The sequence below is a fragment of the Corella eumyota genome, chromosome 1, assembly GCF_963082875.1.
Source record: "Corella eumyota chromosome 1, kaCorEumy4.1, whole genome shotgun sequence".
Taxonomy (NCBI): domain Eukaryota; kingdom Metazoa; phylum Chordata; class Ascidiacea; order Phlebobranchia; family Corellidae; genus Corella; species Corella eumyota.
The window spans coordinates 4,736,777-4,749,194 of NC_137490.1; the positions used below are offsets into that span (position 1 = coordinate 4,736,777).

Consider the following 12,418-nt stretch of genomic DNA (forward strand, 5'->3'; position numbering starts at 1 on the left):
TGAATTATAGTAAGGCAAAGAGATTTTTAACAATTTGATTAAAATATACGACCCTTTACAAAAGAATTAAGTTTAAATCAATTGTTAGATTTTAATAAACGAAAGCATGGCTGTTAATATACCCGGACTGATATCTATAATTATTTTCTACCTTCTGATTGTGGCTGTTGGGGTATGGGCAGCTTGGCACAACCGTAAAAAAGGTTCAGGTTCAAGTGCTGAAACAATCATGGTGGCAGGAAGAGACATTGGAGTGTTTATTGGCAGTTTTACAATGACAGGTAAGTCACGCTTAAATATCTACCGATCTAGTAGTCTACTTGTAAAATTTGAAACATAAAAAAACAACTTAATTTGTAATCAAAGTGAAAATATTGATTTTTTAAGTTTAAACTGTCTTTAAACGTTTTAGCAACATGGGTAGGAGGTGGATATATCAACGGTACGTCAGAATACGTGTACACCCCAGGATTTGGTTTGATTTGGACACAGGCTCCGTTTGGTTATTCAATTGCTCTTTTCATTGGCGGGTTGTTCTTTGCAAAGAAAATGCGAGAGCAGGTAATAGGTTTTATTATATAGAATTTAATATGGGAACATTTAACTGATAATGTATTATTTAGAACTTCGTTACGATGCTTGATCCGTTACAACAAAAGTTCGGCAAAGTTATGGTAGCTTTTCTATATATACCTGCTCTGTTAGGTGACTTGTTTTGGAGCGGGGCAATTCTGGCTTCTCTAGGTACGATTAATTATAAATTTGTTAAAATGTGTAAATTTTTCGTTTAAACATTTTCTTTTAGAACTTTGTTTAACAATGTATTAATATAAAGTAAACAAGTGAAATTTTGCAGGCGGTGCTTTGACAGTCATTGCAGGCCTAGAACACTACATAGCTGTTATAGTGTCTGCATTAATCGCAATCTTATATACTTTAATCGGTGGGCTTTATTCGGTCGCTTATACAGATGTCGTACAGCTCATATGCATATTTATAGGCTTGGTAAAAATCATAACTTAAAATTTGTTTAACATTATAAGTAGCGACAGGATTTTATTTTAATTATATTTTGTTGTAGTGGATAAGTGTACCATTTGCCTTTACGAACGACGCAGTAACCAGTATTGCAGAGACGGCGTATAGCACTGGGCCAAACACCACGAATTGGTTGGGAACATGGGATAGCAACTATGCTGGGTTATGGATCGACTCCGCGCTTTTATTGGTAAGGATTATTTAGATTATTGTATGTGTATTATTTTCACGTTTACGCATAGCAAAGAATTGCACATAATTGGAGCAGAAATTTAAAGCTTAGTCCAAACTGAAATGCGTTTAATGCACTTGTTTTAAATTAAAGTTCGGTAAACTCTATTGTGATATATCCTAGATATTTGGGGGAATACCCTGGCAAGTTTATTTTCAACGAGTGCTGTCGTCCAAAACAGTTTGGAACGCTCAACTACTGTCGTTTATTGCAGCATTTGGATGTATAATCATGGCTGTGCCGTCAATTTTAATTGGTGCCATAGCCGCATCAACCAGTAAGTTAATAAAAACAAGAATGTTCGTATAGTTTATTTAGAGAATCATCTACAAATAAATAGTTAATTCCATTCGATATAAATTCTATAGACTACAATACTTAAAATAATTATGATGTTCATTTTTTATTTACTAGATTGGACAGCAACAAATTACAATCTCATTAGTGGGGGATTGGATCCAAATGCAAATAATCAATCAAGTATCATTCTACCAATTGTTCTCCAATATTTGACTCCTCCAGCTGTCTCCTTCATCGGACTTGGAGCAGTTTCAGCAGCTGTAATGTCATCCGCTGATTCTAGTATTCTTTCCGCATCGAGTATGTTTACTAGAAACGTATACCAGAACCTTCGACAATCGGTAATTTATCATATTTAAAACTGTCTTAACAAAAGAATAATCATGCAAAATTCCAAATGTTCCAATCCTAAAAATTATTATATATATTTTAAGGCTTCTGATAAAGAGTTAGTCTGGGTAATGAGAATTACAATTTTTGCTGTGGGTGCACTTGCTAGCGTCCTTGCCATCTTTATTGATTCAATCTACGTACTTTGGTTTTTGTGCGGTGACCTGGTATATGTCGTGTTGTTTCCTCAGGTAAGGCAGTTAAAATATATTTTATTATATTAACATTTTATATATAACGTATTGTTACTTTTACAGTTGCTTTGCACGTTATACTTCGATCCAAACACCTACGGATCTATCATCGCATTTGTCGTTTCGCTTGTTCTTCGTTTAGGCGGCGGCGAACCTCTGATTGGCTTTCCACCTTTTATCAATTACCCAGGAAACGTAGAAAATGAAACAGCTTATTTTCCTTATAAAACGTTTGCGATGGTCGTGTCCTTGATATGCCTTCTTCTCTTTTCCAAATTATTTAAAGTTCTTTTCGTTAAAAGCATTATACCTGCGAAGTATGATTTCTTAGGTTGCAAATTGGCTGAAGGTGGACGTTCTTATAAAAACCCAAATATCGAAATGAAAAATAAGGAACCAAGAGGTTTGGATAACATAGGATTTTTTCCAGAAACTGGGGCAACTGCGGGGGAAAAGACAAACTTTGATGAAAAAACAATGTAAAAACTTATTCTAGGATATTTTAACATAGTATTTCAGGTTTAACAGCATTTCAGAACCAAAAGCAAACAAAAAATCTTTTTATAATATAACATTTCTATGGGACGGGGAAACCCCTAACTTTTCATTGTTTCTAGGGAAACAAACGAAAATATCCAGAATTTAAAAATAACTGCGTTGCTTAACACTTATTAAACAAGTTGTTTTCTTTTATTAATAATAATGTTTACACTAATACTAAAGCCATGCACTTATAATCTTGTTAACAAATCAAGAACGGTTATTTAATTGCTCAGATAGAGCCATAAAATGCTATTTATTAGCTATTAATTATTTTCCTGATGTTTTTAATAAAATTTGGTTTGATTAGGTTGTATTTTTTCTTTCAGCTCCTAGGTTGTTTGCACTATATTTATTATATCTGTATATTATTCAAAAATGGATATTACTAGAGGCCATTTTGATAAGTTTTCTTCAAAACAAACAAGATCTAGTAGTAAGCTATCATTTAACAATACAAGCACATCATCCTCGCTAGAACAACTTCCAGCAGATGTAACACAAAAACAAAATATTTATAATTATTCGGAAAGTGAAGACAGCTTGTCAGACAGTGGTTCAAGCAGTTGCTTTAACAATCAAGCATCATTAAAACAATACAGACAAAAGTTAAAAGAAAACTTATCTTATGACTTTGATGATTTTGAAACTGACCCAGAATTATTAAAAGAGCTTAAACGAATAAAAAAACTTGACAAAATTTTGCTAAACAAAACACAAAGGGAAAAGGAGGTGAAGCATCAAAGATTTTTGTATCAAAAGTCGATTCATTCAGAGTTCAGTGATAAAACAAAGGACAGTAATGGGACCTCATATGCTGATGCATCTAGTAATTTATCTAAATATCTTGCACTATTGCCTCCCACACAACAATTAGATATTCTTATAGAACGAAATGAAGAAACAAATAATCTAAAACCAATATTTCAAACGCAATTCAGTTTAAGTAGTGATCACATAGATAATAATGAGAAAAGATCGATAAACTCTGAGCCATATACAAGACCTAAATCACATACCATTAATTCAAAAGAAGGTTTTTCAGAAAACAAAAAGCCAAGTAACAAACCATCATCAGCTGGATCCAAGCGAAACCAAGTCCAAGAAGAAAAACAAGATTTTATACAAAGAAACATACAACTTGCCAAAGATGCTGGAAGTTATGTTTCAATGACTGAAGAGGAGAAAAAACGACTCTCTACTCTCTTGGAGGATATTGATGACCTTGATGTCGAAAATGAGGAAGAGGGAAATGCTTTTATGAAAATTGTGCCCTTGCCAAGCGGAGAAGGGTACATGCCCGAGTCTAATGAAATTGAGCGTCTTCAAGAAATCGATCAAAAATTACAATCTCTGATGTCTTCTGCTGTATATGGTTCAATATCCAGTACACCAAGACAACAGCAGTTTAGCTTTCATTCAAACTCATCATTTAGAAATATTGAAGCAAAAATTGCAAAATCAAATCTTACAGAAGCTTTAAATCCTGAACAGCGCCTACAAGGCATAGAAAGTAGACTTCTTCAACTTGACACTACATGGAAGGAAAATTGCAATAAGCAAGGACCTTATTTAAGCGATAATCAATTACAACTTCTTTTAGCCGAGTGTTCAAGACCCACTTCTCCAAATTCCATTATGACATCAATTATACCAGATGAAGATTTTAAAGATTTGGATGACAATTCACAACAATCATACAGATATACTCCAGAAACTGAAACTTCAAGAGCTAGCTCTCATGCTGAGTTTCAATCTGAGGAAGACTTGGATTCTTATTCCGGCTCTGTAGTTTCAACTCAATCAAAATTATCTAAAGAATGTCTGGATAAACTTTTAAATGAGGCAAAGGCCTCATTAGGAATACCAATAAATGATTTACACAATAATGAAACTGTAACTGAAACAAGTGAAGATAATTTGTTGTCTGAAAATACATAGCATATCATTTAATTATTAGTTTGAACACTTTTTAAAACACATACCAAAACACTGCAATTTGCTATTTTTTCTGTTTTGTTGTTTTTTATGTTAAACACAAACATTACCTTTTAAAAGTATTTACTAAACCACTTTGATTCAGAAGTAAAATATTTATAAAGTTTTATAGGTTTAATATAATCTATAAAATAAAGTGGTTTGAAAAAGTTGTACAGTTGGGCTACCCTTCTAGTTTATTTATTTAATAAATATAAGTTTATTTTAAGAACGTGCTTTTTGTTTATTTTGTGAATTGTTAATAAAAAGCTTTATACGACTGGATATGGCTAAGACTTAAACGGTTAATTTTGAAAGTTGCGCGTGTTTAAAATGACAACGCTATTTAAGGTTTTAGTTTTGGCGTTGTGTAATATATTGCACAGGAAAAAAATAATTTCATTATGCGAAGTGCACCTCTCAAATCTACAACTCAGTACCTCAACGTGTGTTTGAGTATTGCCGAAAATTTAAACACATTTAACCAAAAAAATCTAGTTAATTGAATATCATTAGACTTTTTCTATTAAATGTAACATAAATACATGCATAAAAGTTATTAAATGTTATATATTTTCATAATAACGCATGTAATAACTGTTGCCAATTGCAATACGCAACCAAAAACGAAATAAACTTTCTTTGTATGGGAAACCCTGATCATACATTTCCGGGTGATAACATTTTATCAACAACTACTTTATCAGCCACTCCCACCTGCCTGCCTGCAGACCTAAGTTTGCCTACTAACGGTTAACAGAAAAATTAACAAACCAGATACATAATATATATTAATTACGTACCATAATATTTTTTGTATGTAGATAAAATGTTATGGTTCCTATGCTATGTAGTATGTACGAACTAAGGAAGAAAATAAAATACGCGAGTCTTTGAACTGTCTGATAGTTGAACTACTCGAGCGATTGCCGATTGTTTCAATTGTTTTTGTTAATTGTTTATAATGACATCCTTAAGTCACTAGACAGCTTAAATGGCCTATCTAAAACTCGTTTCATCCAAAGTGCTAGTATAAAACGAGAGTTTAAAATTTGTTAACATTTTAAATCTAACTGACAAAATTTTTAATCACTAACTAAACTTCTTTAATTTTTTTTTAAAGGCACCTTAGTAATACTGTTAGGTTTCTGTTTAATAAAAATGGCAGACGACAAGGTTACCGTTGAACAATTAAAACAATTAGAAATTGATGAAGATGACAGCGCGCCTGGTTACAAAGCTCCTGCACAGGTTGACTTGGATACCATAAAAAACTTGGATGCTGATGATGAAAGTCTTGTTAAATACAAGCAAGATCTCTTGGGGAAAACAGAAGGTAATTAGGATAATTACATAACAATTACTAAACAAGTAGTTGGATATAGTTAACTTTAAGTTTTGACAACCTGATTTTAGAGGTACATGACGAGGGTGGAAATAATGTTCTCGTTAAACAACTTTTAATACAAGTTGAAGGAAGAGAGGACATTGTAGTTGATCTAACTGGTAAGTGTTTCGTTGGTGCATGAATTTTACACGAAAAAGTTATATATATAGGCCTATATATATATATTTTAAAAAGTGTATCACACTAGATTTTAGGGGGAAGACCAGTACCATATTTCTTTAATTTATATATAAACTATTTATGAATATTTTTTTGACAAAATAATAGGTGACCTAGAAGAACTTAAAAAAAAAAACAGTGTTCATTTAAAGGGGGGATGTCTTTACAAACTTGTTATCTTATTCCGGGTAGGTATTAAAATTATTTTCATGACATTTTCCTGCTATTTTTATTTATTATGAAATTTTATTCGTTAATTTGATTATATATATATATACATTAATTTTTAACTGAGTTTATTCAATTTTATTAGGTTCAAAGAGAAATCGTATCTGGATTGAGATTTTTTAATACGATCTATAGAAAGGGCATTAGAAGTAGGTTTTTAATAAATATATTTCAAAAATCCCTCTTATATATATTAAACCTTTGTCACGTTTTACCTTTAGTGGACAGGAGTAATTATATGGTGGGAAGCTATGGCCCAAAAACAGAGGTGCATAGATTTGTATCACCACAAGAAGAAGCCCCCGCAAGCATGTTGGGCAGAGGTACATACACTGCTAAAAGCAAATTTACAGATGATGATAAAAATGATTATCTGTCGTGGGATTGGAACTTTTCAATTAAAAAGGATTGGTGAATAAGTTTTCAAGCTTCCATTTTAAGTTATTTAGCCTCTTGTACAAATTTAATGTGAAATTGTCTGGCATTTGTAGTTCCTAATACTCAGATTGTAATGTATACAGTAATTTGAATAGTCTAACATAGACCAATTCAAGTAATTGTAGTTTAATTGATCATCCTACAACATATTTTATATAAGTTACAGAGCCAATTAATTAATCATGTAAAAATTACCATATAAAAAATAATTTGTTTATTAATTGAGCTATACATGAGTTAAATACAGAATGAATATAATATATTATGCACTCTGCCTTAGTTGTTGTTTGTATGTAAATGGACTTAATTTTGTGTAATTTATGAATTTATAGTGCACTGTTATCATTTGGCAATGTGCCACTTTACTAACATAGTGTAATAAACTTAATTCACTTACCGATTCTAGTATCCTGCTATATATGATATGTTAAAAAATAAAAACGAAACAATTTGGCTTTGTTTTTTTTTATTGCTTAGTAAATTTAGGTGGGTGTCTGTATTAGGAATTTCCTGCCTTTTCTCTTTCAAGTAATGATAATGTTTGATCAATTATTTCAGAAGTTACAGATTCCAAAATAATTTCCTTAACCTTTTAACAAAAACGTTCATAGCGGAGTAATAAAAATTTAAACCATTTTTTTCAAATAAAATAAGCAACTTTACCTGATATTGCAAAGAAACGTCGTAGGCATATAAAATACTTGTATCGTACAGCATAACAGAATGTTTTGACATTGATAACACACAGTTTCGAACTCGACATATTACCTCTCTGTCTTCCAACTGTACCGGCTCAGTGTTAACAATAAAACCACCATCTCCTAAAATGTTAAACAAAATTTCATGCTTGAATATAAAATCGATAATATGTCAACCAAATTAATAATATTTTACCAGAGTCGTCAACATTGTTGTCTGGGGTAGAATATATCCATACATAACCATTATTGGCTAGAATTATGGATACGCCGCAAGGTAAATTATGAATATGATTTTTTCTTCTTTTAATAAGTGAAGGAGATACAATAACTAGGCAACCCTGGCCTAGCTTTCCGTATCTTAAACTTCTGGTGTGTAGGGAAAGCATGCCATCATTGTGAACCTAGAAAAGTAATAAACTAAAAAGTATAACTACATTATTTTGAATAAAAACTTAAAGGTTAAACCTGTTGGACTTCTGCACTAATAAGATCACCCTCTATTAAATATTCTCTCATAGTGAGCTCATCTGCTGCAGATCTTCTTCTTAATTCTCCTCCAGGTAAATTAACAGAAGAAAGATGAAGAACAGAATCTAATCGAGCATTTGTTTCCACCTTTCAAATTATTTCAGGTAAATTAATGTTTGCTAATGGCCAAAAACAATGGGTTATATCTTTTAAAAACTATAAATATGGGTAAATTCCAGGCTGTGAAGTAGGCTATATTCAACAAAATTAGGTTTAGTAATATTTTACTTTTAAAAAGTAATATTTTTATGTTAGATTAAAAAATATCAAATTTCAACATTTTATTACCTTCCATCTTTTTTGTTGAACCTCTTTTATTCTTCCTACAACTATGTCACCGACTTCCCCATTATATCTTGTTTTAAGCGCTCTTACACAAATTAATTTGTTTATTCTTTCCACAACACCAGCAACTGATGCATACAATTTCTGATCCTCATTACAATAAGTACCTAAAAATGCAACACACGTCATACAATTTTTTAACATTTGTAACACAAACCCATTTGCGAGTTTTTTTTTGTATATCTTTATCCTCGATGTGGGAAAGTCGAATGCGCGACTTAAACATAGAGTAACAACTGTTACTCCGACCCAGTCTCGAGTTGCCTTTTAGCAGTTTGGGATATTATAGATTATAATTGCCCGGTAATTATGCTGCTGATTAAGTGCTGGCTCAGCAGGAGTTCATACCGTTTATAGCGCCTTACTCAAGGGCGCTACAGCATGATGTCTGTGGGGATTAAACGCACAACCTAATGGTGGTTTAGCAAGTATTCTTACCACTACACCACGCTGCCGGTCTATTTCCCATGGCAGTTTGGGGTATTATTGGTTAGAATTGCAAGATAATTGAGCTGCAAATTAAATGTTGACTTAGCAGGTGTTTATACTATTTAAACGCCTTACTCAAGGGTGCTAGAGCATGAAAACAGTGGGGATCGAATGCAGGAGCTCAAGTAGTAAAGCTCAGTGTTTTGACCACTACACCACACTGTCGGTTATTAATAATGCATAATGCTATAAATATGAAATACTTTGTTTAAATTTTCTATCACAAAAGTCTTAACTACATAAAAAGAAAAGTTTAGCAATTTTTTTAAAGTTTACCAACCATGGCCTCTCATGTAATCTGTGTCTTCCGTTATAACATCACCAGGAGTAACTAGATAGATAGAATCTTGTTGTTCTGGCAAATTTCGTTTTCGTTTAACTGGGGCACAGATCTTTATAGAGTTAGACATAATTATTAATTTAAATATTTTGTAAAAAAACAAGGATGTCTTCTAAAAAAAATTTAATTTTGTTAAAAACGCCGATTTTATATTTACCTAAGTAACTTTAACAATAACTCGGACTCGGTTACTTCACCTACAGACCTACAGACATTGAGTTGCAGTCGTAACATTTGTTTGGCACACGTCTTGCCGAAATGTGAGAGATACCAGGTCTCAATTACTTGCATGTCATGCCGCAAAAATTGACATGTCATGTCATAAGCTATTTGACAAAAATGTGATTGTCATGTCTTATATATTGGATGTCATGTCGCAAAATTTGGAATGTCTCGTCACAAAAATCCGAATGTCATGTCGCAGAAAATGAAATGTCAAGCCGCGAAAATTGACATGTCATGTCATAAGCTACTTGACAAAAATGTGATTGTCATGTCTTATATATTGAATGTCATGTCGTAAAATGTGGAATGTCATGCCGCAAAATTTGGAATGTCTTGTCACAATAATCCGAATGTCATGTTGCAAAACATGAAATGTCTTGTCACAAAAATCCGAATGTCATGTCGCAAAACATGGAATGTCTTGTCACAAAAATCCGAATGTCATGTCGCAAAACATGGAATGTCTTGTCACAAAAATCTGAATGTCATGTCGCAAAACATGGAATGTCTTGTCACAAAAATCCGAATGTCATGTCGCAAAACATGGAATGTCTTGTCACAAAAATCCGAATGTCATGTCGCAAAACATGGAATGTCTTGTCACAAAAATCTGAATGTCATGTCGCAAAAATTGGAATGTCAATTCAAAAAAACCAATGTCATATAATTCCGTAAATTAAGTCATAAAAATTAAAATGTCATTACTATTAAAAGTTCACTAAATCATAGTTTTTAATTTGATTTCCATCTGATATTGTTTATGGAAATGTGAAAGAAACTAGTACATAGTCAGAAAATTTCTAAAATTAAATTTTAATTTTTTGTAATCAAAACAAAAGCATAACTATATTTTTATTAAAAAATTTTTATTAGAAAAACTTTTTTCTTTAATTATATTTGTTTAGTTTCTTTCAAGATGTCTAGTAAAAACACTTTTCATTTCTGTTCATTTCTATTTGAAACAAAGTTTTGACAACGATTTCAGCTAAAACTTATCCACATTGTAACAGCAGTGTGTCCTGTTCCAGTTTGGATTTTAAGAAACATTTGTTAACTCATTTTAACCACCAAGTCGAATCTATAGTCAATGGCGTATTTTTCCTTATTAAAAAGGTTACACCAAAAAGTGTTTTATACTGCAAAATAAAGCTATGGTAAAACTGTAAAATATAACGTTTTTTAGTTGTATTATAACTGTAGCATGTTACTACATTGTTGCGATTTATTTTTATCAAAATATATTCGTGTATTCGATTTATCTAATCATAATACACTTGTTTATGGTAGATGGGCATGCAGAATTGACAACATTTTTATTGTGTATGAAACATTTTAGATACATTTTAGATATGAACACATTTTTTTTTTGAATTTTAGACAGGAAATTTATTTAAACGGTTATTAATCTGCAATAGCAAACCGAGTATAATATGGCTAAAAATTGCTTTTTATGGTAAGTTTGTTTTCTGCATAAAAATTAAAAAAAAGTACAACAAACGGGTCTGAGAGGACAAAATAAAAAAAATAATTTTCCTATGTCTGCCACCATATGATCTTACGACGAGACGTCGTGTGTCACGTGACTCGCGAGCGTTGGGACTTTCCCTATTTACAATATTTAGCTTCAAATCCCGATATCTTAAAAACTACTTGACCAATTTTCCTCGTGCAAGTTGGAAAAATTCCAACATAATTAAAAAAGAAACTCTACGACCGAAATCTCTTTAAGTTTTAACATTTTTTGCTCGATTTATGACGGTATGTGATCACCTTAGCCCTACTGGGCCTACCTACCGTTTTTGAAAAGCACCTCGGCGGTATGATATCGAAAATGATGAAGAGTTTCTTACAACTCCGGTCTTCTTTGACGGGATTAAAGAAATCGGTGTTCGATTTAACCAAACAAGTTCCAATGTGCTTTCTGGACTTGGTTGCCTTCACCCGAAAAAAATGGTTAGTTGCCTTCACCCGAAAAGAATGGTTGATTGCCTTCACCCGAAAAGAATGGTTAGTTGCCTTCACCCAAAAAGAATGGTTAGTTGCCTTCACCCGAAAAGAATGGTTGGTTGCCTTCACCCGAAAAGAATGGGAAATTAATAAAGTGCATTGTTTAAAGTTAGGTTGGCGGCAAACTAGTACATGCTTGATGTTGATCCCGAAAATATCGAAGCTGAGTACCGACTGTTAAAAAAATATATTACACCCAGCCAATGTTCAGCTATGAAAGAAGATATTTTAATTAACGAAAACATTATAACACTGCTGAAGCTGGCGTTAACACGGCCCACGACGTCATGCAACGCGGGACCGTCTTTTTTCAAATTTAAAATAATTAAAAGTCGATTACGCAGCAAAATGCGCCAAGATCGACTACAAAATTTAACGTTATTGTCCGTAGAAGCTAATCTTCGGAATAAAATCAACTTAGATCAGGTGGTGGAAAGTTTTTTCTTAGCTTCACCACGGCGTTTGATGCTATATTAGGCATTTGACGCAACAACACAGTGTTAATTGTTAAATTGTGTTTTTTGTTGATTTATTTAAGAAAGGTTTATGTTAAATTTAAGTTTATCTAAATTTTTGTCAAAAATTAGCGGTGATATTTCTGTATTAACAACCTTAAAATTTACTTGAATAAAATCATTTTATCTGTATCTTAGGTTATAGGTTACAAAAATTTACCTACTGCTATTTCGCAAGAGACCGTCCTTTTAAAACTGTTCAAGAATCTAAAATGGAATGATTAAGGCGCCTTATTTCAAAAAACTTTCTAGCGGGAGCATGCCCCCTAGCTATGCTATAATCTTTATTTGGTATGTAGCTTATTGCGCATAAGCTAAACTTTCTTTCACATTAAAAACAATTAAGTTTAACTATGTCACATTT

The 12,418-nt window shown here is 32.3% G+C and overlaps 4 protein-coding genes across 6 annotated transcripts; 3 read left to right on the plus strand and 1 right to left on the minus strand.

Moving 5' to 3' along the window:
• Positions 1-10: 10 nt before the first annotated feature.
• On the plus strand, positions 11-2,903 carry LOC145763820 (high affinity choline transporter 1-like). Its single transcript, XM_082575353.1, has 9 exons — positions 11-281; positions 413-561; positions 624-744; positions 857-1,005; positions 1,082-1,228; positions 1,394-1,547; positions 1,685-1,911; positions 2,005-2,151; positions 2,218-2,903. Exons 1-9 carry the CDS (start codon positions 107-109, stop codon positions 2,635-2,637), a joined length of 1,689 nt encoding a protein of 562 aa, XP_082431479.1. The 5' UTR covers positions 11-106; the 3' UTR covers positions 2,638-2,903.
• A 157-nt stretch (positions 2,904-3,060) lies between these two features.
• Positions 3,061-4,850, plus strand: LOC145763822 (fibrous sheath-interacting protein 1-like). The gene has a single exon (XM_082575355.1). The coding sequence runs from the start codon at positions 3,073-3,075 to the stop codon at positions 4,633-4,635; it is 1,563 nt and encodes a 520-aa protein (XP_082431481.1). The 5' UTR covers positions 3,061-3,072; the 3' UTR covers positions 4,636-4,850.
• Positions 4,851-5,797: 947 nt separating this feature from the next.
• Positions 5,798-7,351, plus strand: LOC145763834 (rho GDP-dissociation inhibitor 1-like). Its single transcript, XM_082575370.1, has 5 exons — positions 5,798-6,007; positions 6,088-6,177; positions 6,347-6,426; positions 6,552-6,615; positions 6,688-7,351. The coding sequence occupies exons 1-5, from the start codon at positions 5,833-5,835 to the stop codon at positions 6,879-6,881; spliced, it is 603 nt and encodes a 200-aa protein (XP_082431496.1). The 5' UTR covers positions 5,798-5,832; the 3' UTR covers positions 6,882-7,351.
• On the minus strand, positions 6,614-9,552 carry LOC145763831 (exosome complex component RRP4-like). Of its 3 annotated transcripts, none has more exons than XM_082575367.1 (6): positions 9,465-9,552; positions 9,248-9,359; positions 8,422-8,585; positions 8,071-8,220; positions 7,799-8,006; positions 6,614-7,725 (listed from the first exon to the last, which is right to left on the minus strand). In XM_082575367.1, the coding sequence occupies exons 2-6, from the start codon at positions 9,258-9,260 to the stop codon at positions 7,466-7,468; spliced, it is 795 nt and encodes a 264-aa protein (XP_082431493.1). In that variant the 5' UTR covers positions 9,261-9,359; positions 9,465-9,552; the 3' UTR covers positions 6,614-7,465. The 3 variants fall into 3 exon arrangements, with proteins under 3 accessions (XP_082431493.1, XP_082431491.1, XP_082431492.1); XM_082575366.1 differs by lacking the exon at positions 9,465-9,552 and having other exon boundaries at positions 6,619-7,493; positions 7,568-7,725; positions 9,248-9,414; XM_082575365.1 differs by lacking the exon at positions 9,465-9,552 and having other exon boundaries at positions 6,615-7,725; positions 9,248-9,414.
• Positions 9,553-12,418: the final 2,866 nt, after the last annotated feature.

Excerpts from the sequence above, each read along its gene's own strand:
- LOC145763820 (XM_082575353.1), top strand. The coding sequence starts at position 107 with ATGGCTGTTAATATACCCGGACTGATATCTATAATTATTTTCTACCTT. Across the intron at positions 1,548-1,684 it reads TGCCATAGCCGCATCAACCA|ATTGGACAGCAACAAATTAC; the intron begins GTAAGTTAATAA and ends TTTATTTACTAG. Across the intron at positions 1,912-2,004 it reads ACCAGAACCTTCGACAATCG|GCTTCTGATAAAGAGTTAGT; the intron begins GTAATTTATCAT and ends ATATATTTTAAG.
- LOC145763822 (XM_082575355.1), top strand. The coding sequence starts at position 3,073 with ATGGATATTACTAGAGGCCATTTTGATAAGTTTTCTTCAAAACAAACA.
- LOC145763834 (XM_082575370.1), top strand. The coding sequence starts at position 5,833 with ATGGCAGACGACAAGGTTACCGTTGAACAATTAAAACAATTAGAAATT. Across the intron at positions 6,178-6,346 it reads CATTGTAGTTGATCTAACTG|GTGACCTAGAAGAACTTAAA; the intron begins GTAAGTGTTTCG and ends ACAAAATAATAG. Across the intron at positions 6,616-6,687 it reads CTATAGAAAGGGCATTAGAA|TGGACAGGAGTAATTATATG; the intron begins GTAGGTTTTTAA and ends TTTTACCTTTAG.
- LOC145763831 (XM_082575365.1), bottom strand. The coding sequence starts at position 9,377 with ATGTCTAACTCTATAAAGATCTGTGCCCCAGTTAAACGAAAACGAAAT. Across the intron at positions 8,586-9,247 it reads AGATTACATGAGAGGCCATG|GTACTTATTGTAATGAGGAT; the intron begins GTTGGTAAACTT and ends TTGCATTTTTAG. Across the intron at positions 8,007-8,070 it reads TTAGTGCAGAAGTCCAACAG|GTTCACAATGATGGCATGCT; the intron begins GTTTAACCTTTA and ends TTACTTTTCTAG.